At 36.1% G+C, this 22,358-nt stretch overlaps 2 protein-coding genes and 1 long non-coding RNA gene across 5 annotated transcripts in view; 2 read left to right on the plus strand and 1 right to left on the minus strand.

Annotated features, from left to right (window-relative positions):
* Nucleotides 1–2,211, plus strand: part of LOC136032149 (zinc finger protein 271-like) — a 107,194-nt gene extending 104,983 nt beyond the window's left edge. The window contains exon 11 of one of the 3 annotated variants that reach the window (XM_065712334.1): nt 2,111–2,211. In XM_065712334.1, the coding sequence (XP_065568406.1) occupies nt 2,111–2,173 (63 nt within the window). In that variant the 3' untranslated portion in view covers nt 2,174–2,211. The remainder of the gene's footprint in view (nt 1–2,110) is intronic. The other 2 variants (XM_065712332.1, XM_065712330.1) reach the window with 2 other exon arrangements.
* A 1,427-nt stretch (nt 2,212–3,638) lies between these two features.
* Nucleotides 3,639–9,165, minus strand: LOC136032152 (uncharacterized). The gene is made up of 3 exons (XR_010618667.1): nt 9,047–9,165; nt 6,454–6,629; nt 3,639–4,204 (listed from the first exon to the last, which is right to left on the minus strand). It is a non-coding gene; the product is annotated as an uncharacterized LOC136032152 (long non-coding RNA).
* A 23-nt stretch (nt 9,166–9,188) lies between these two features.
* Nucleotides 9,189–22,358, plus strand: part of LOC136032151 (pyruvate dehydrogenase (acetyl-transferring) kinase, mitochondrial-like) — a 41,794-nt gene continuing 28,624 nt past the window's right edge. The window contains exons 1-2 of the mRNA XM_065712336.1: nt 9,189–9,459; nt 21,647–21,857. Of these exons, the coding sequence (XP_065568408.1) occupies nt 9,360–9,459; nt 21,647–21,857 (311 nt within the window). The 5' untranslated portion in view covers nt 9,189–9,359. The remainder of the gene's footprint in view (nt 9,460–21,646; nt 21,858–22,358) is intronic.

The following is a 22,358-nucleotide window of genomic DNA, read 5'->3' on the forward strand; positions in this document are numbered from 1 at the left end:
ATTTAACCGATAGTGAAGAAACAAGCACAATCGAGAATGCAAAATAATGAGATAGTTTCGTAATAATTAATAGAATGTCATCTATGGTATTTTGATCCCGAAAAGTTAGGGATAGCTTTATAATACCAACTAGATTATATAAGATATTGTTCCGAGTTTTCATGCGTCACGGTGTCTACGATTGAAAAGGATAAAGTTCAACTGGCTACAAAGTCAATTTAGTCCCTTCTTTCGATACTATTTTTTTTTCAACGCTGAGGAATACCTTTGATCATGTGATTACTGATCGACAGCGAAGAAACAAAATCAAAGTGTTGCTCTCGCAACACTTTAGCCGGCGAAGCCGGACAAAGGTTGCCGCAACACTTCACGTTGCCCGGGCAACGTAGGTCTAGTTTAATTTTTTGTTATACATTTAAAGTATTCTCACATGTATGTGGTTTGCCTTTTTTTGAATCTGTCCTTCCCCCGGAAAAGAATCCCTCCGTACAAGCCAGATTCGTTTGAAGGTCCCAGCCCTGATTGTTATGGTATATTAATGACGTTTTATCACTATCATCAAGATATTTGCAGGTCCGAGAATATAAGGGTTGATCATGTATCATGAGGATATAAATCTGGATGTTCGCCAAACTCTTCGAAAATATTTTACCTGGTATTTTTTTCAGCCTGTTTTGACCTGAGTTTTCAGCCTTTAAACTCTTTCAATTGAATACTTTAGTTTCTGTATACGGCTGGGGGTATTCTTATAGCCGATTTGGACATACAGAGGATGTTAATCTGGAAAAGAAGGAACAGTTTTGGATTAAGATGTATGGACTTCTATAGACCATAGACTTCTGCAATAATGGTATTTGGAGTGTCAACAAATGCCAGAAGGAATTTATAAAATCTGGAATGTGCTACCGTTGAGACAACTAACGACAGAAATTCGAAACTAAGTCTATACTAAGTTAATCATTAGTGATAATTAGAACTTTCAGATACCCTCTTTTTGTTCCTGAAAAAAGAATTTAGAATATTCGAGACATAGAAAATCAAACATGAAAATATCCACAATGTGGGGGCCTTACTCCTGTCTCAAAATCCTGATGATTTTACAATTCCTTAAATTTCCCAGTTTTTTTTTTCTTCACTTTGTAGGCCACACTATAGCCCTCTTCAAAAAAATAAGCTCCCTACCTTAGATAATATCATGTGCCGTTTATCTATGGTGCTGTTTTTGTCTGTTTTGTTCAGCACTGTTTCATTCTCTTTGGAAACAGTTCGCTGTTTCTAGAACTGTATTTTGCTTTCTTTGCACTTAATTTGATATCTATTTATCGAGTTTTTGGTGCTTGAATTTTCACAAAAGCCCGAATTGCAATTGACACAAAAAACACAAAAGAAACAGAATGTAACTACTTTTCAAATCCAAAGTTTTGTTTGTATTTGTTAAGAATATTTTTCGTGAACGATCAGTTAAGCTTATTTTCCTTTTTTTCTTCTTCAATTTCTTAAGTATTATATAAAGGTAGAAAAAAAAAATAACAAAATTCAACTTTCATTCTTAAAACAACGAAATTTGACTACTTATTGCTTGTCCTTAAAATATTATTTGAAAAGTTAATGGTCCACGTTTCATTTCATTATACCCTTTTCATTCTTCTCCTTTATTTTATCTCATCTTTCATACCTTTCTCTTTCATTTTTCTTTTATTTCCAGATTCCCCTATGCTGGCCGTTCAGTATAGAATTTCTTTGCCTAGAAAAAACAGAACAAACTGTTTTTGCTATAATAGCCATCATATTTTTAATTTCTTTCTTTTTCGGTTCTTTTCTTAACTTTGTTTTTAACCCTCTTTCCCATACCATATTTTTGCAGGATTTTCGGGATGGTTAATTCATTTCAGTTTTACCGAAAAGTATAAGCTTTTAAAAGTATAAAGCTTTTGGATTTCTTATTTACTCTTCAACCTAGGATTAGTTTTACTATAGATTGTAAATTCTATGAAATTAAGTGAGCTGTCTTTTCGTAGCTAGAGTTGATGAATTACCTCTTTCTTATTTTGTTTTCTGCATCTTGTTTTGTGTATTCATCTTTCTTATTTTGTTTTATTTTTTTTTGCAGGCTCTTCGTGAATTGGTGTTATCGGTTATGACGAGATTCGAGTCTGAATCCAGCTGCAGTTGACAAGTCATTGTTATTTGTTTGTTATTTTAATGCGTTTGTGTAAGTTACTTTTATTGCGAAAGTAAACGATTTATTTTGGAATAAACTAAGAGGTGTATTTGCGATAACCTATTGTAATTGCTAGGCTCAAAGACCAGCAGCTCGTTCTCTACCGAGGTTTATCATGCCTAAAATGATTGCCACTTTATCTATACACTTTTTTTAGTGGGCTTAAGGAAAGTTAAATTTCCTTTGTGAAAACATCCTTAAAATCTTGATTTAGTATTTCACTGTCTCATTTAAAAGTTTAACCTGTTATTATATTTCAGTTTTATTTTAATTACATTCAAAGCTTCCAAGTCCGAGTTACAAGCTGAGTGCTAGCAGCAGTATAAGGCTAAATAAAGTGAGGACTTGGCCAGATAACGTCATATAGTCTAGATTAGGATTTGACTGAATCACCTCAACAAATTTCGTCGAAAAAAAGAAACAACTGAGACAGAACATAACAGAATTCTACTGCATCAATGCAATATATCAATAATATGGGGGAATTATCAGGTATATTTAGGTTTGGTTATCTAGCCTTAAGTTAAAGTAAAAGTTACCTAAGCTAACGTCCATTTTTAGCTCCAACTCTCATTTATATTAGAGAAATGCTACGTAAGTGTTTCTGTTTTTGTTTTTTCTCGAAGAAAAAAAACATTGAGAAAAAAAGATGAAAACTGGCTTCAGCTAATTTTCAATCCCCCCCTATCTATGCTGCAATCCCACACAATGATAGCTGTCCCAGCTAAAAATGATACATCATAAGTTTAATAATAATTGCAATTGATCTCCATGTCTGTGCATATATCTAACTTTAATGATATACGCCTTATAATTCTCTTATTATACTCCCTTTATAACTAATAATATTTTCTCATTATTTTTCCTTCTAGTTCAAATAAATTAATTTAATGAAGTGGTTTAGAGGATAAGTTGAACATATCGATTGAAGAAAAATGCAAGTTCAAAATCACCTTGCAGAATAATTGTCCAAGATGTTTTCATGTTTGCTAGTGTGTTCTAAGCGTTGGAAAAGTGTGCAGATACACTTTAGTTTAGACTTACTCAACCAGAGAGTTAGGTTTTTGGTAACTAAAATTATCCTTATTTTAAGAGAGTATCCTTATTAAGATGGAGGAGGAGCTTGCGCAGCTGTTTGTCTCAGGCTGCTTGGTTTGGCTGTCAGTAGTAGCACTAACAGTAGTCTCACTATTGAACTTCTGTAGCTATGTAGTTATACAATATTGAGTATCCCCATTGATTCTGCATTTAATTTAAACTGGTATCTATTGGAACCCATCGTAAATTAAGTGTGGATTTTTCACACAGCAGTTATCGGGGCGGGACGATTTCTATGGCCCCACTGATTGAAAGGAAAGCCAAATTCTTAAAAGACAAACGCTTTTGCTGCAAAATATGAAAACATGTAAAAATAAACTAAGTCCTTGAGGATTTTTATTTAACTATACTTCAGTAATTCTAACTAGAAAATAATATTGCTCCTTGAAAACAAAGTTTTCACCATTAATAACGGAACCTTCTAATATTCAGGATAAAAGAGGTAATAGACCAATCTGGTTGCTTCTGGGGGCTAAAATCACGATGGAATCGAGTCAGAACCTCAATCAGAAAGGCATCTCCTGCTTCGGGTCTCCTCTTGATTCCCAAACACAGTAAATCCAGATCACATAGCATGGATTGCTCATCCTCACTAACAGCTAAAGTAGTGGTGGCACCAAACGTTATTTTATTGATATATGGTCTGACTGTGTCGCTCAATGTCTCAGATTCAGCTTCTATCTCTTCTAGTCCTTTTATGGATGTCAGAGGTGCCAAAGGATAGTAATTTTGATCCTGCATACACATCAGAACTTCCTTAACAGCATCTTTGGCTGATCTTTCGAATGAAATTAAGTCAGGCATGTCAGGGTCCCATTTTTTTAGTGTACGGTCAAAATTCCAAGCTACTCTAAATGATCCAAAAAACAGCTGACAATAGCGTTTCTAAAACAGAAGAAAATACAGTGCTGTACTAAAACAAAAACAGTTTAGGTTTAGTAGGGTCTATACTATGCTGTTACTGCCAACAAATGATTAAAGGACCAATCTGAATGAGGCCAACACAGCTGCGCAGGCTCCACTTTAACCCTTATCTGTTCAAAGTTTTACTTTTTACCCCTTCCATCTAGTTCCAATTTCCTTTACATTCTTTTATTTATAGCCTCTCTCCACTAAGTTTGGGGATTTGGCCTCAGATGGATGGCCAGCAAACCTGTTTGGACCCATCATCCTCCATCCACAAAACATACACTGGCGGATCCAGGAGGAGAGGGGATCCCTGGACCCCCTAAGGTTGTTCTGGTGAACTCATTCTTTTTTTCGCTCTTTTTTAAAATGAATTTGTCAATTATTCGTCCCCTTGTGACATCCTCCCCAAGATTTTGAGCTTAGAAAAGTGCTATACGTTTCTAGAAGTAATTGGTCATAAAATAAAGAAAAAGGTCAAAACTGAAAGTTTTATTAAATGCATGAGTGTAATAATTTGAGTTCCGCACAGGTTTGGCCAATTCTTCGCTTATCGCGATTAACAGTCTGGCAGGTTTCCTGTAGTTATAAATAATGAAATGAACAATGGAAAGCTAATCTGCTTTTTAGTCCGAGCTCTCAAATAACACCATCTAGACATCTTAGCCTTTTTCATTACAGCCCTAGAAAGTAGGATCACATACCACTTTTCTTTGAGCAAATTTTTTGACAGAGTGTCAGTCAAAGGATTAGTTAAGACTAGTGTTAGGAGGTTCATCAGCATACCTTCATCAACCTGTTAAAGCGCCCACGTTTTAGAACCATACTTGACCACCAACATTACCATGGCCTCCAGCACTTGGAAGCGACTCAGCCAAATGTGTGTTTAAAAAAAAGAAAAAAAAACTCAAGGATTACAAGCCTAAAGATCTTCATACGATTTTTTAACATAATTATGAACAAATGAGAAGAAATTGCATAAAGAACAGTTTTCAACTGACGTAAAGAGCATATTAAGACTTTAATCAAGCAGAAATTACCCAATGTAAAGAGTAGGCTGACAAGCCTAAGTGTTTCATTCTGTCCTAAAAGAAACTTTACTGAAAACCTAGGGCATTATGATTGAAATTTTGGGTTTCTTCAGTATTCAAAAAAGGTAAAGCACTACCACGCATGCGTAAGTTAGGAGGTGTGTCTTCTAGCCTGTCACCTTTCCTCCAGGAGAGGCAAGATTTTCATAATTTTCCATGTGATTTTGTTTGTATATATTCCACAATGTTTGCCTACTTATTGTTTTGCCTTAGAACTAGCCCCTTCCCCCTAAATAAGATTCTGCAGTCTTGTCTTAGCACAGCAAGTAATCATATTAACATTTTCGGAGTTTTGTTTTAGCTTTCAGGATTAAATATCTGAATGGGTTTTAGATATTCAATTTTCTCAAAGCAACAATAATTTTAAATTTACCTGCTAGGCTATTCAATGTAAAAAAACAACTGACAACAAATAGATCAGAATGACAGAAAAAATAAGCTTTTTCATAGGAAAAAATATGCTGTCTCAGGCTGGACAAAAAAGGTTAAAAGACTAAATACTGATGTTAAATGTTGTCTGTGTGCTGTGTAATAAGTTGCAGTAAAAACAACAATTAAATGGGGCAGCCTGCTCTCGGTTTTTATAACTTCCTGAACATTTTAAGCTCAAGTCCTGCTCTTTGTTCAGTAATTAAAAAGGTTTTTTCCAAGTAATTTCTGAAAAGACAGTGTTTTGCAACTTGGTTTTGCAAAACGAAATGATAACTTCATCAAACCTTTTTATTCCACTTTAACTTGAAAGCAATTTTATGGCGAAAAAATCTTTATTTGCTAAGATAGCATTTGGGACTCAGTTTTGCAAAAATAAATCATACTCTCACAAAACTATTTTCTTAGCCACAGTCTGAAAGTAATAAAAAAATGTAAATAAGGTAGCATTTGCAGCTCAGTATTACAAACAAAATTACAAATTCAGCAAATATTTTTTTTTAAGCCACACTATAAGAGCAGTCTTAAAGCAGTAGAAAAAATTACCTACATAGTAGTTTTTGTAACTTACTTTTCCAATAATAATTTGTGGCATTTTAAACATTACAGTTTTTTTTAATGCAATCTTCAAGAGCAGTTTTATCCTGCATCTAAAATATATTTCTGGAGACATAACCGAAACAAAGGCTAGCACAGATTGATACTCACAAAAAGGTGGGGAATGATTGCCCATGGCTGTTCTAAGTCATATGATCTGAGTCCAAGATTCAACCTTGAAACATGGAAGGACCTAATTGAGGTGACACATAGTTTTTTAAACATAATCAGTTGTCTGATCAGCACAAATCATCAGATACATTTACACCGTCAATATATTTAGTACTCTGAAAAGATAAAAAAAAACATTATATATTTGTATGAGCATTGTAAAGGAGTCAAGTCTGAAGCGAGTTTGGCTTGACATCTGCCTGCTGGACAACATCAAATGATTTTTCTTGCCACTGGCTTGCTTTGCAAGCTTTTTTAAACATGTTTTCAAAATTTTTGACTTGACACAAGCTAAAATCAAGGACTTTTCTTGACCTAGGCTTCTTTTGCAAGCTTGGACCAAGGATTTGTCTTGACATTTGCTTGTTTTGCAAGTTTTTTTCAAGACTTGTTTTAAGTTAGCAAAAAGGCAAAATTGACCAACTAACAGGCTTTAAGCAAGTTTATTTCAGGATTTTTGCTTGCTTTTGCAAGCTTATTGCCTTTCATAGTAAGCTTGATGCAAGAAAAGCTGCTGTCTGGGTAATTATCAGACGGAGAGCTAGTCCAGAAAGCAAATATTGCCTTTAAATCGGTAGTCAAACTTATTACTGAAAAAAAAAGAATGATAAAAAAAGTTTCAGTTCAAAATTGTCCTCTTACATTAGGCCCAGGGCTAAATGATATATCTGGTAATCTCAGAATACAAAGGAAACAGTAGTTAGCCTTTTTATTAAAGGGTAGATATTTGCATCATGGATGCAACTGTATCCCAGAAACAAGTGCAACCATTTTGGACCAGTTTTATAGTGGTACTCATAAATATGATCAGACTCTATTTTGGTCAACGACATGTATTATTGCAATTGAGTCTCAAAGTGAGCATTAAGCTTTGTCAAGTATTGCCAAAAGAAACATGCTTTCATATGTTAATAGAGTAAGAGGTAAAAATTGTGAGATTTTGGTAATTGGAGTCTATTGAAGGAAGAGATATGATTTCCTTTCCTTTAATTTATTAGGATTTAAATAAAATATGAAGAAAAGCGTTTACTTCACCAGAAAAAGACAGTGAGAAGTTCTTGTGTTACAAAAAAACATAAGCATAAACACCATTACTAAAACAAAAATCATTATGAGAAATACTTCTACTCTGCAAAAATAAATAATGTACTTTGCTGAGTCAAACAATTTAAAATATCTCTCTAGAACAACAAAAGACTGTCACTGTGAGCACGGTGATCTGATGATAGGCTCCATAGCTGATATACCTATAGCTATGTAAAGCATAGCATATATTAAATATGTAAACTAACCATTGCTGTATTTTTTTTTTTTTATGTGTTTGTGCTGTTGCACTGGTGATTTCTCTTCTTGCTAAAATTCAATGTGCACAAACACATAAAAAAAGATACAGCAATGGTTAGTTTACATATTTAATATATGCTGTGCTTCACCCCACCCCCCTGATGTGCAAATATATAGCCCAAATTTGTTTCTAAACCATTACAGATTTGTAATGACCTCGTATTTAGGTCATTTTTAAGAGGTCAAAAAGTGCTTAAATCTGAATTTCTGGTAGAAGCAATTATTTTATTAGTAAAGAGCATTAAAAAAGGCATCGAGTGGTATAATCACTTTATATGAAAGCCAGTAATACTGTTTGCTCTAATTTTACCTCTAAAGGCTGAATTTATATTGTCTTAAAAAAAAAAAAAAAAACAATAAACTTTGCATAGACTGTATAGATATAGGCATAAATCAAGAGAAGGGGCTGAGATACATTCAAAACATAGACCTATCAATTATTACCCTATAGATGGTGTGGAATTGGGAATCAAATGTGTATTTCTTTGTTTGCTACCTGATCAATGTGTTATAAGATACATCACAAACATTTTGATTTTGTTTATTCACCTGGGCAATACAGTAAGTTACTGTCTGTGATTCAAGTCACAAATGAATGTTAAATTTATGTTCAAGCCCTAACAGGCCTGGATTTCAAAGCTTTGGGCACTTATAGATATGGATATTTTTGAAAGATTTTCAGGGAAATCCCTGGAAATTCCAGGATAATGGAGGCACTGAACAGAATGGATCTGACATGCCAAAAGCAATGAAAGAGATACTGATGAAGGTGATACTGAACTCTCAGCTGCCATTCATGGGAGACATCTGAAACATAAGTGGCAACAAAAATTCTGTGTTGTTTTAAAATTACTATTCTCTGAATAAGTAGCACAGCATCAAAGTCCACCTGGTACTTTGATGATACATCACATCAGTGTAGCTTTTATTAAGAAAAAATTACTCAGTGATAATTTATTCCATCCTCTGACATTTTGCATCTTTAGGTCTTGGAGTGTTATTGGTATATCCAGACCTGAGTATTAATCTTCCATTCCCAGTCAGTTTTTTGTCAGTCTGTATTAATGAGCAATAACCTAGCCTAACTTCAAACTCGGTGATGGCTTTCATCTTCTTCAAAGCCTCTAGTCATCTCAATAAACTATAAAGACTGAAAACTTTCTGATACTACTTGAAGAAAGTAACTTACAGGAAAATTATTCAGCACCTTTGATGGAACCTTTAAATTTCATGGGCTCTAATTTTGAAAAACTGTACTGAAAACGTCATCTTGTTTATAAAATTATAGATGGCAGTTAAAAAGTAGGCGGTCCTTCGCATACGTCATAGATTAGAATCAAATTTTCATGTAACAAATTGATACTGAGAGAATAAATAACTACTTGACAATAATCATCTGAAGGTTGATTAGATGAAATTGAGGTATAGAGGATATAGAACATACTGTACCCTAGTTGAAGGTGTAAGACATTCGCTTGTTGGCAGCTGATAACCAGACGAGAATGAGGCTGACAAAAGTTGTGTTCACTTTAGCAAGACATATTGAGCAGTATGCCAAGTACTCCCCATCCTCCCTTTCAGTCAAGCAGTTTATGGATTTTGGTAAGTCACTTTAGTGCCACTAATTATGCCCTACGTGTAAAACGGTGGGGGGGGGTCAAGAGTTGAAAGCATTTATGTAAATGAGTAGGCTAGCATTTTATTAAGCCTGGGCTTTGCCTTTTTTTATGTAGCCTAGGCATGTATTGAGGATGCTGGGTTTTGATGACCTTGGACAGAATAAGACACAAGCTATCTTACAGTATAGGCCAAAGATATGATGTAAGATAACCTACAGCATAAGGTCAAAGGATAGTTCTTTCAAATCTTGTATCTTTTCTAAATTTTGATTTGTGTGGGTTTAGAGATTTTGTCAAAAAATGTCATAGCTAAGCATAGCTATATTTAATAGAAAACCCCTAGCCAAAAATCTTTACTTCTACTTTTAGCTAGACCTACTTTTCTTTCTTCTACTTTAGCTACTTTTAGATATCTTGGAAAGGGGTTAGGAAAATGAAACTTCCAGGGTTGGGTCAATAAAGCATATCCCAGAAAGGTATTTTGAAGTACCAAACTCTACTCCTTCTCTCTCTAGAGGTACCTGAAATTTGCCTACATGAGATGTCTACTTATTGAAATTTTGAAAAAAAAAAATCTTACCTTAATTTTCAGTTGTCAGTTTCTTTTTCTCTGGCCTTAGTTCTGAATATGCAGTTCCTATTATTTGAGTAGAATTTTAAGCCATATTGATGGGTTTTTTTTCAAAAATTTAGGAAATGTATTTGTATATCTTTAAAACCTTGTAAATTGGGATTAAGCAAAGTTGTTAAACTGAAAATAATTTTGTTATATTTTATTTAAGCAGAAGATCTATTTTGCAAGGTTTCACTTTTATAGGCTAACACACAGATTTTAAAGGTCATCAAAGGTCAGGAGCCTCTAGAGGGGGAAGGAGTAGAGGTAAGTACATCAAAATACCTTCCCAGGATATACTTCAACCTGTAGACCAATCCCTTAAGCTTTCATTTGCCTAACCTAACCCCTTTTCAAGATAGCCAAAATTAGCTAAAGTAGAATTTTATCTAAAAATCTTATCGAGATAAGTATTCTACAGTTGTCTTTTCTTAACCTTCAGCCAAAAGAAAGTAGACTTCATCCATAAACAAGGAGTAAATATAGGTGAAGACCCATGGGCCCTTCTGAACTACAATGACCCTATAGTAACAAAAGAATATTGACGTTTGATTCCCTATTCTACTGCAAATATAGGCTAATAGTTGCAGATTGTAATGGTAAAGTTCCAGATGAAGGGTTTTTGTCTATATTAGAAAGTAGTCAAAGAAGATGAATGAATTCATTGCCTCAATGCTTACATAGGAAAGTAATGTAAAGTACTTGACTACTTCTTCCTCCAAAGGGTACCAATCTTTGACCTTGTGCAATCTTTTCTAAATATATCATTCATTTTACTCAACCGCATTCCAATTCCACGAAAGCTCCACAATGTGGAAATATTGTCTTTGGCATTGTTTGGGGAGTGTAGCTGCCCTTCTCAAAATAATTTGGAGAAAAAATATTATATAGCCCATGCCCCTTGACTTTCTGGATGTAGATCCTTCTTGCACCCAATAAAAATACTGGAGCTACACCCCTACATATAACCTAATGCAAATAGGATTGCCCTACTTGTAAATAAAACTTCATATAGTTAATCTCTGCTAACGCCGAATTGGTGGAGGTATCATAGGCGATGGAATAACATTATCTAAGTTTTAAGCTTAATTTCATTTTTAACTTTCATTTACTAGGAGGGATATTAAGGGGTTGAAAATACTTGTCCATGCCCTTATTTGGGGTATACGTTCATTTTGAAAGCTTTATCCTCTGGCCCAAAACTGTTACGTGTCCATGAGGTATCAGTGTCCAGACAGCTACCCGACCCTAGCTTTATCTGTGGATCCACTCCTATAACCCTCATTCAGAGCAGTATCCAGGGTACTGCCCGGCTTGACCATCCCCTCTCCCTTCCCATTTCTCCGATTTGTATATTGGTTGTCAAACTACAGTTAAAAGAATTGTTTGTAAAAATATTCCCCAACTCGCAAATATATCTTAGAAATGAAGGTAAAATAAGCCTTATTAGAGACTATTAGACAAAATTATGGATGTAAACCCTCTTCTCTTCAAGCTTTGCTCACCTATCTCGGTGGTGTCAATTCACGGAAATGGGGAGAGAGGGCAGTTTTGTTCTTTTGCAATAAAAATACCAAAAACAAGCCATTTTTTCATGAAAATACAATTAAAAATGTGGCACTTAAATATTATACGAGAGGCGTGACTCGAGGAGTGAAGTTTGGTTACTGCTATTGAAATAAAACAAAATATAAGGAAAAATAATATTTTTTAGCAAAATTATGAAAACTACAACAAACAATACTCGGGGTGCCCAGTGCGCATTATATTAAATACGTAACCTAAACAAAACGCCTACTAGATGTTTATTTAGAATATATCTCTGTGCATTTTTCCCAGCAACCCGAAGCTAATTGTTTGCTATTATCACCGTGAAAAGCGGGTAATGTCTCATGTTCGCGATCCAAATTCTCGAGTGTTTCTCGTATGATACTTAAATACCAGAAATGTTATCCAGGGGGATTTGTGCACACCCTCCCCGCCCTTAGTTGACACCATTGACCTATCTGAACAACTTTCTAAGTAGGCAAGGAGCTACTGCTCTGAAATTTCAATTCGGATACACAGATTTTTGGCTGGGTGAAGGTATGACACCTTTTGATTCAGTGCGACCCTATTTCCGAACGGAGGGTAATAAGTCGTGGGTGTTTGATTCAAGAGGCTGAACATAAATACTAGTTCTATATTGGTATTTTCGCTGTTTATGTATGGTATCACTGATACCGAGAAGCGGCCCTCTGCTTATTTCCACATCTTCCTTGTTTTTTCTTTCTTTTTTTTTAAATTGATACTTTGAAAGCAAGGTTCCCGCGGCTTTTTTTCTTCTAGAAAATTCAGGTGAGATCGAGAATGGTATTTGTTTTGTTTACATGCCTAACGGCATGCTTTTCTCCTTTATTTAAGTTTCTTCAACCAAACAGAAGGCTGTTGACGGAGGTGTGACTTTATATAGATTATTGCGTAGACAAACCAGTTTTAGACTATACATAGGCACACAAGTTTTAAAACTGATAAAAAATTCCTTATGAATTGGAAGTATTATATTAAATAAAGCCTAAGTAGGCTGAATGGGAAGAATCTATGAAAGTCGAGTAGACAAGAAAGAGAGGGAGATACCCCCTTCCTCCTATGAACTGTTTGTCCGGCTCGTAAAAACTTAACATAACAAAGTAAATATAAAACAATTTTTGATTTGTTTATTTTTATAAGTTTTGTATATTAAACCCCCCACACCCGAGGAAATTTTTTTGACCCCCCCCCCCGAAAAAATTATGGATATGTCCCTTATTGTCTCATTTTGAGACATTAATACCGAAAACTATTGCCCCTAATGCTTCTTCGAATTCATCACGTCGTTAAGTCGTCTGAGCCCTACAAAATTATGAAACTCCCCCATTCCACCCTGTTCTGTCTTGGCCGCTCACCATGATATCTGCAAGGATTTAGCTATTTTTACACATTAATCACACCTGCCCCATAAAAAGCCAAGATTTATGAATTACATCTGTTTTCCTTGATTTCAACGTCATACTTGTAGTACCGAAGCGAAAAATTGAAGTAGCAAGGAGTATGATAAGCATATATCGACAATTATCTATTTCCGTCTATTGCTTATTCCTACTATGAATTTTTATATTTTGCTAGATTCATCTTACTGATAGCCAGACTTCTGTTCTGAGCAGTATTGCATCCTGTGAGGAAATATCACTATATTTTAGTGATTTGTTGGTTGATTTAGTGATTTTCTTCAATAATCTAGTGTTATTTATTTGCTGTTTAGGCAATACAAAAATCATTAGAAATAGTGATAAATCCCTAGGGGTGGCAATTCTGGTTCTAAGCTTTCATTGTTCTTTTCCAATTTGTGGAACTCTGACTGGTCAGTCACAAATTTATGCGGAATTTGAATATAATATGGCCGGACATGCGTCTAATGTACTTATTCATAAAACCTTTTGGCTATTTACTAGAACTACTCACTCCTTTTTTTCACCTTTCCTGTTTTGCACATTCGTGCCTGATTCTAAAATGCACCTGTCTTATTATCTGGGTAGTCTTTGAACTTATTTTTCCGGAGTTTCATAATATTTATAATATGCATAGTGTTTTAATGTTTACTGGGTCAATGAATACTAAGCTGCAATTTCAAATAGATATTCAATCAATATAGGTCATGGTCAAGTAAATGCATTTTATTTGGTTTGAAAAGGAGCATAAAAATTCCATAGGGACCAAAAAAACCGTTCAGGGACATCCGAGGAATTCTCGAGTCTATTTAGTTGCCTTTAATTTAGTGGGTTGCTTAGTTTATAGTAATTTATGCAGTCGTTGCATTACCTTTACATTTGACCTGCTCTTAATTTTTATCTGACTGACATAGTTTAGGATGTTTCGTAACCTTGTTAGTTTTTAAGGATTCTAAAACAATGTACTAATAGCACAAAGGATTAGGATAGCAAAAGGATGCAACGATGGCAAACAAAAACAAAAAAGATTTGCTTTTAAGCTCAATGGCATTTATTAATAATTAAAGAAAAAATACAAGCTTTTTAACTGAAGGCAAGGAGCAACATTAAAACTCAAAACGAACAGTAATTATTCCGTATATGAAGGTTTGCTCCCTCCTCAATACCTTGCTCTTGACGCTAAAGCTGTTGGTACTTCTAAAAAAAGCTCCCTATTCTAACTAAACGGCCCCAGTGTTTCAGTAGCCGCTCTTAAAAAAAATTACAATCAACCAAACTTTAGCCTAAAGAGCAAGATATTGAAGAGAGGGAAACCCTTCATATACGGAATAATTTCTGTTTGTTTTGAGTTTTAATGTTGTTCCTTACTTTCAGCAAAAAAAAAAGTTATTTTTACATTTAATTTATGTTCTTTTTTTTTAATAATGCAGGTAAAACTGACTGGCCCTCCATGAAATGCACCCCCTCTCTCACGGGAAGCTCCTCCGTGAAAATTTCATCCAACGTGAAGTACGTAAAGTACAATAAAAATAATTTCAGATAGAAATGTCAATTCCCTCCAGTGTAAAATTTTTCCTTGAATACTCACCTCCCCTCCCCGGAAATTCCCTTTCCAAGGAAGATTCTCCTAATAGAAATCCACCTCAAGCGCAAGATCCCCCCCCCCCGAAAATTGTCTATACTTTACAATAATATATACCATACGTAAGCAATGGGCCAATTTGATAACTCACAGGCCTCTCCCCACTGACTCAGGGGGTCATTTAACCCTAAAGACATAGTTACTTGACCTTTCAACTGTACTGAATAAAATGGCTGTCTATCATTTCGTACGATCATCCCTGAAAAAATAAACATGCATCCGTGATCTGTCCTCTGGCAAAAGTAACGAAAATCCACATTTTTATGGCACTAGTTATTTACCAAGTGACATAGCGATCGCAAATTCTGTCGGTTGGTCCCGGTTTTGCTAGTTTGGGCACTTCCAGATAAGCTAGGACGATGAAATTTGGCAGGTGTATCAGGGACCAAACCGGATTAATTTAAATATAGTCATTTCCCCGATTCGGCCATCTGGAGGGTGGGGGGACGGTTAATTCGGAAAAAAATAGAAAAAATGAGGTATTTTTAACTTACGAACGGATAATCGGATCTTAATAAAATTTAATATTTAGAAGGATATCGTGTCTCAGAGCTCTTATTTAAAATCCCGACTGGATCTGGTGACATTGGGGGGAGTTGGAGGGGAAAACCTGAAATCTTAGAAAATGCTTTGAGTGGAGGGACGCGGATGAAACTTGGTGGGAAAAATAAGCACTAGTCATAGATACGTGATTGACATAACCGGAACGGATTTGCTCTCTTTGGGGGAGTTGGAGGGGCACCCAATTCGGTAATTAGAAAAATTAGAAAAAATGACGTGTTTTTAACTTACGAGCGGGTGATGGGATCTTTAAATGAAATTTGATATTTAGAAGGATCTCATGTTTCAGAGCTCTTATTTTTAATTCGGCTGGATCCGATGATGTTGGGGGGAGCTGGAGGAGGTAACTGGAAGCTTTCGAAAACGCTTAGAGTGGAGAGATCGGGATGAAACTTGGTGGGAAAAATAAGTAGATGTCCTAGATGCGTGATTGACATAACTGGGCCGGAAACACTCTCTTTTGGAGAGTTTTTTTTGGGGGGGGGGCATAATTCGGTAATTCGGAAAAATTAGAAAAAAGAGGTATTTTTAACTTACAAATTGGTGATCAGAACTTAATGAAATTTGATATTTAGAAGGATCTGATATCTCGGGTTGAAACTTGGTGGCAAGAATAAGCACAATTCTTAGATACATGATTGACATAACCTAATCGGATCCGCTCTCTTTGGGAGAGTTGGGGGGATTCCCAGTGCTTTGGCGTTTTCGGTTCTCTGGACTTGCTAGGACGATTAAAATTGGTAGGCGTGTCTGGGACCTGCAAAAATTGACTTGATAATAGTCATTTCCCCGATTCGACCTGGGCGATCGGATCTTAATAAAACTTGATGTATAGAAAGATCTTGTGTCTCAGATGTTCAATTTTCAATTCGGATTGGATCCGAGGACATAGGGGGTGGAGGGGGGAGCAAAAATATTGGAAATCAGAAATCTTGGAGAACGCTTAGAGTGGAGAGATCGGGATGAAACTTGATGGGGAGAATAGGCACGACTTCTAGATACGTGATTAACCTTACTGGACGGGATCTGCTCTCTTTGGGGGGGGGGGGGGGGTATTTCTAGTGCTTTGGTGAGTTTGAGAATAAGCACAAGTTATTGATACGTGATTGGCATAAGCGGACCGGATCCGATCTCTTTGGGAGAATTGGAGGGATATCTAGTGCTTTGGTGAGTTCGGTGCTTCTTGGCATGCTAGGAAGATGAAATCGATATCTCTAGTACCGAGTCTAATTTTAGGTTCCAACCTCGTCACAAGTGCCATATGAGCTCTTGGCTCTGAATTGAAAAGTGCTAACAGCTTTAGCGTAAGGAGTAAGGTAATGAGGAGTGGGCAAGCCCTCACATAAGGAATAAATCTTCTAAAATTAATTTGCAAATTTTGTTTTTCGTACAGGATGAGCCAAATTCGAACCTGTACTAGCGGAAAAACGTCCAGAAATTGAATAAAAAGTGTAAGTTTTTAACTGAAAGTAAGGAGCAACATTAAAACTTAAAACGAACAGAAATTATTCCTCATATGAAAAGGGGCTGCCCCCTCCTCAACGCCTCACTCTTTAAGCTAGAATTTTATTTTTTTATAAGTAGAGTTGTGACAAAAAATCAAACTTGCATAGCCAAAAATAGCCAGTAGTTAATTTTTCTTTATCCGGAGGCTCGCCCGTGTAATTTCAAATCTAGATTTTTATGGTAGGCTAAGAATTTATGTCATCGAACCTTGTTTTTATATTATTCAATGACTGGAAACAATTGTGCAAAATACCTCTTTAATTACAATTTTTGTTATTGAACTTTAGCAAAGCGAAGTTAATCAATTTGAGCAAAAAAGAATGATCGGAGATATCGAAACCATTGTAACAAATATAGAAAGTGAAAACATCGATAGATCGTTTAATCAAATTATCGCCAACACATCCAATTTAAAGCGAACATCTCATCGTAAAACTTACCTATTAACAGACTTGAAGCAAAACAGTAGTTCCCTTTTGATGCATGAGCTAATTGCCTGTTGGCAGTTAGATTGCCTCTGCATCGCCTTTGTCAACATAGCGTTAATCAGCCATGCAAGGAGAAAAGGTGACGTAAATTATGAAAATAAGGTACAACACTTTCCTGGGGTTCTGACCATAGCTGACTTCTAAAAAAGAAAAAAACGGGATGAGACAGGCGTAAGATAGGGATGACAATCAGCAAAACATACAAAATTTTAGAACAGCACGCTACTGTAAACGGAAAGAACAACCTTCTTCAATTTTTTCAAAGTGAGCAGCGATGGTGGTTTACTTACTAACCCAAATAACTTGTGTTTATTCGGAATGAGAAGAGGTTGATATCTTTGACTTAATCTCGCTCTCTGATTCTTGGAAAATGGGATAATCAATCTGTATCATTGAAATGGAAAATTTGTCTTAGATCAAGAAAATCGAGAAATACAAAAGGTATTTTTGTCTTTGATAATTTTTCCGTTCTCCTGGGGTGAGCTATAGCATGGTCTAAAATTATTATTTGATTTTTTCTTGACAATTTACAGCCCTCGTAGATTTGAAGGGTAACCATGATTCCTGGACACTGTTGATCTGAGTTTACTATTATGTGTTTTAAATGACAGAGAATCAATGTATTCTCCTAAATATCTAAAAAATATTCACTCTTTTAAAGAAGAAGTCCCAATACTAATGTTTTGAATTCTTGGAAAACGTTTAGAGTGTAGAAATCGGGATGGAACTTGGTGGGAAGAATAAGCACATGTCCTAGATACGCTATTCACATAACCGGATCTGCTCTCCTTGGTGGAGTTGGGGGGCACCTAATTCGGGAAAATTAGAAAAAATGAGGTACTATTAACTTACGAAGGGGTGTTTGGGTCTTATTGAAATTTAATATTTAGAAGGACCTCGGGTCTCAGAGCTATTATTTTAAATCCTGACTGGATCCGGTGACATTGGGGGGAGTTGGAGGAGGAGACTGGGAATCATGGAAAACGATTAGGGTGGAGATGAAACTCACCTGGATCGTGATGAAACTTGGCGGGAAGAATAAGCACATGTCCTAGATACGCTATTCACATAACCGGACCGGATCCGCTCTCTTTGGGGGAGTTGGTGGGGATTTACTAGTTTGTGCACTTCCCGATAAGCTAGGACGATGAAAGTTGGCAGGTGTATCAGAGACCTGACTATATTAAGTTAGAAATAGTCTCTTCCCCGATTCGACCATCTGAGGGGGGGGGGGAGTGAACAAGATAGTTGAGAAGAATTTTATTTGCCGATGAAACCAATGATTGTTCTTCTTAAGTATGGCTTGTGGTCTAGGGGTACGAATCTCGCTTAGAGTGCGAGAGGTCTCAAGTTCGAATCCCAGATCACCCAATTTTGCATGCAGAAGATCCGAAACTAGATCGTGATCAATATAGCGATCACTGAAAGTTGGCAGGTGTAACATGGACCCGACCAGATTAAATTAGAAATAGTCGCTTCCCCGATTTGACCATCTGGGGGGAGTGGAAGGACGGTTAATTCGGAAAAATTAGAAAAACTAAGGTATTTTTAACTTACGAGTGGGTTATCGGATCTTAATGAAATTTGATATTTAGAAGAACCTCTTTAGAAGGACTTAGTGGGAAGAAGCTCTTGGCTCTTCCGACCTCGTCACAAGTGCCATATGAGCTCTTGTTGTATATAGGAGCTTGAAACTACTACAGTAGGGTTCTCAGGTAGGCTGAATCTGATGGTGTGATTTTCATCAAGATTCCTTGAATTTTAGGGGGGGGTTCCCCTCTTGAAAATATCTGGCAAAACTGGTGAATCTTATATATTTGGAATCAGCTTAATAAGCTGATTCTTTTGATGTATCTAATGATATAAAAATTCTACTTTTAAAGCTTCAGTTACTCTTACTTTTAGGATCCAACAGTGCATGAAGACATTCTTAATTGTAGCAAAAGGTAATAGAGAACACATATGTTACTAATAATAAATACTGTTACTATGCCACGACTAACAACTCACTGCAGAACCATGCCGCCAGAGACCAACACAGCTGCACACGCTCCGCCCCCATATCGATCAATTTAAATCCTCACTTTTTACTACTTCCCCAGCAGTTTCAATTCCCCTCAAATTCTTCCTTATGACCTATTATCCAAATCGGGGACTAAGTGCTTTTTCTTTGACCCTGATAGTTGAACGGAAAGGTTGGTCTTTGGAAATTAGTCATCCTTTATCTGCAAAATGTGTTCTTGCCATCTCAACTTTCCTCTCATTATAGCCCTGGAAAACGTGATAGAACCGCGTTTTCGTGTAGCATAGTGTCTTTAATATGGTCAGTCAGACGGATACCCAAAATAATCATTTGTCAATTCCTCTGGAAAAAATCTAATAAATCCCCCTCTGTGTTTTGGAGCGCCCACGCTTCCGAAGCATACTGCGCTGATCACTACCGCCACTGTAGCTTTCAAAATTCAAATCTTGGTTCGTAGACTTGAATCAAATTTTAACAAGTTTATTAATATATACTAATTATAAAATGTAAAAAATCTTGGTTACGGCCCTGGGGATTATATGTCAATTTCTACCTCCACCCCCTTCTCGTCTCTCCCTTAGAACTAATTCTGTTTTGATCTGATGGCTCAATGAGATCTGGGATGTTTTGGCTCTAAAATGCACCCTTTGGCGTATCCCCCTCTCTCCCAAGCTATAAAGCAATTGGAGAACCTCATAATAAAGGTTTAAGTGCTTTTTTAAGTTGTGTAATTTCTCCATTGCTTACACATAGTATTTATTATTGGAAAACAGTGGTATTTTTCGCGTGGGAGTTTCCTGTGGTGGGATTGTCTGGGGAATTTTCAGTACGGAGTAAATTTTTGGGATTAATTTCCTTTCAATGAGAATTTGTCCGAGGGGGGGGATAAATGTCTAGAACTGTAGAATATCACTAGAAGGCTTATCAGATCGGGCAGGTCTAGTGACCTTTTGAGTAATGATCACTGCCATTTTATGCCACGAAACCACAATTTTGCCGGCTATGGACACAATCCTATCATGCGAAAAATTATTATTATTTTTTTTTAATCGTTTAGAAACTAGTCACATGCAGCATAGCCTTCCAAGTTATATATGTCTCACTGACATGTGATGGTGCATTCGTCCCTTAATGTATTCACAGTTTAAACCAAACTGATGACTACTTTAAAGAATGTATGTGCAGTAGGCTATCTCTATGGGTTGCACAGTATTGAATAGTTTTCTACCCTATTCGGATGGGATCAGTTTATTTGGGCGGGGGGGGGTCTCAATAAGTACGGGTTTAGGCCAAATCTTACTATTGTTGTAAGGGGTTCTTTACTTGTCTGTTAAACGAAACACAATTAAGAATGATGCTGTTCTGACAAAATCGGTTTGGTTCTCTGGGATTAGCTATGATTTAATTATTTTGAGTCATAAAACTACGATGTAGGCAGGGACGGATCTAGAATGAAATTTTGGGGGGCAATATGACAGGTGCAAATAATTGACTCAATTGACAAATTTATTCTAAAAAATAGTGAAAAAAAGGGAAAGAGTGTGCCAGAAAAATCTTGAGGGCCCAGGCCCACCTAGATCCGCCAGCTGATGTAAGTATATTTCAATCAAGTATTTAGTAGTGGTTAAGGGTTAGGCATTTAGTATAAATGCCTGCTTCCATAATCGTTTGTCCATAATTTTTTAGTTTCCATACTTTTTTTCTAAAGTATTACATGATTTTCATGTTTTGTTATATTTCACTTAACTTCTCGGTTGTGTTCCGTTTAACCGACAAGTACCAGGGATTCTTATGATCAATATAGATGGTGTATTCGACTATTAAAATTACCTCCTTTGGGAGAAGAAATTTGGACTGAACTTACAATATCGGTCCTTATGGGGGAATAGCTCACCTCTTTATGCAGAAATAATATTAGTGCGAAATAAGAGATCAAATTGAGAAATCAGAAGCAATATTCCCCTCTCCTGGAAGTAATGCCCCCCCCCAGAAGTCATGTAGGCGATTTCGGAGCCATCCCAACTCTGTTCGAATAAGTTTAGGGGGGATTTCTTTTTCAGGGATGATTTTCTTTTTATTTTGGAAATAACGTTATTCAAAAGTTAAACTTTTGCGTTAAAAAGGGAAGAGCACTTGCCCCCCCCCCTGCCCCTAGTTGGTGTCCCTGTGTGGGCCGCTGAAGTTCACCTTTAGAACATTTGAACTTATTAGGGATCATGCTAATCAGCATGCCGTCCAAATTAAAAAAAAAATCTGAAGGAACAGATTTTGAGTTAGGTACACCATTCACGGCTATCTTTTTCTATTGGGGACGTTTGTGAAATTGTTTAGTGTCTCTTTCAATTTTTTCTAGAGCTGCTTGAATTTCTAGGTCAAAATGCTTGCGAGAAAGATTCTTTTGAATTTCTTCGCCAAGAACTGCCAGTTCGTTTAGCCAATATCATGAAGGAAATCAATTTACTACCTGCCGATCTGTTACGGATGCCATCCGTTGTAACTGTACATAAATGGTACGTGGACAGTTTTAAAGATGTGTTGGAGTTTACAGACAAAGATTCAGGAGACTCCAAGGTGTTGCAATCGTAAGTTACCTCTAACCCACTATTGCTATTCAACCGTCAGGGTATAATTATGAGCCAACTTATAAATTGTAAGGATCGCCACTTAAATTTCTAGATTAAGCATTTTTAATTTGTTTTATTGTAATTTTCTCATACCATTAAGGCCGAATTGAAATTATATTTATTGTTTTAAGTTTTAAGTAAATTTTGTTGCATGAAATCAGTTTGTCATTTGACTCGTTCAACTACTATACAGAGAACCACAGGACCTAGGCTATTTGCAAGAATCATGTATTTCCAAAACTATCAGTTCTTTTTAATGGTTAAAGTTTTTGTTCATGGGGTTTTAAAACCAGTCAGGTTTCAGTGACGGGGGGTTTATTCCCAAAAAAAGACATGATTGGCTTGCGAAAGTACGTCACAGATGTAAGCCAATGAAACTAAAGCATGCATTTTTGCCATGGAATAACAGGAAAGTATATTCACTGTGTCCAGTGCAATGCATTATGTGGAGTATAACAA

Source organism: Artemia franciscana, chromosome 10, assembly GCF_032884065.1.
Source record: "Artemia franciscana chromosome 10, ASM3288406v1, whole genome shotgun sequence".
Classification (NCBI taxonomy): Eukaryota; Metazoa; Arthropoda; class Branchiopoda; order Anostraca; family Artemiidae; genus Artemia; species Artemia franciscana.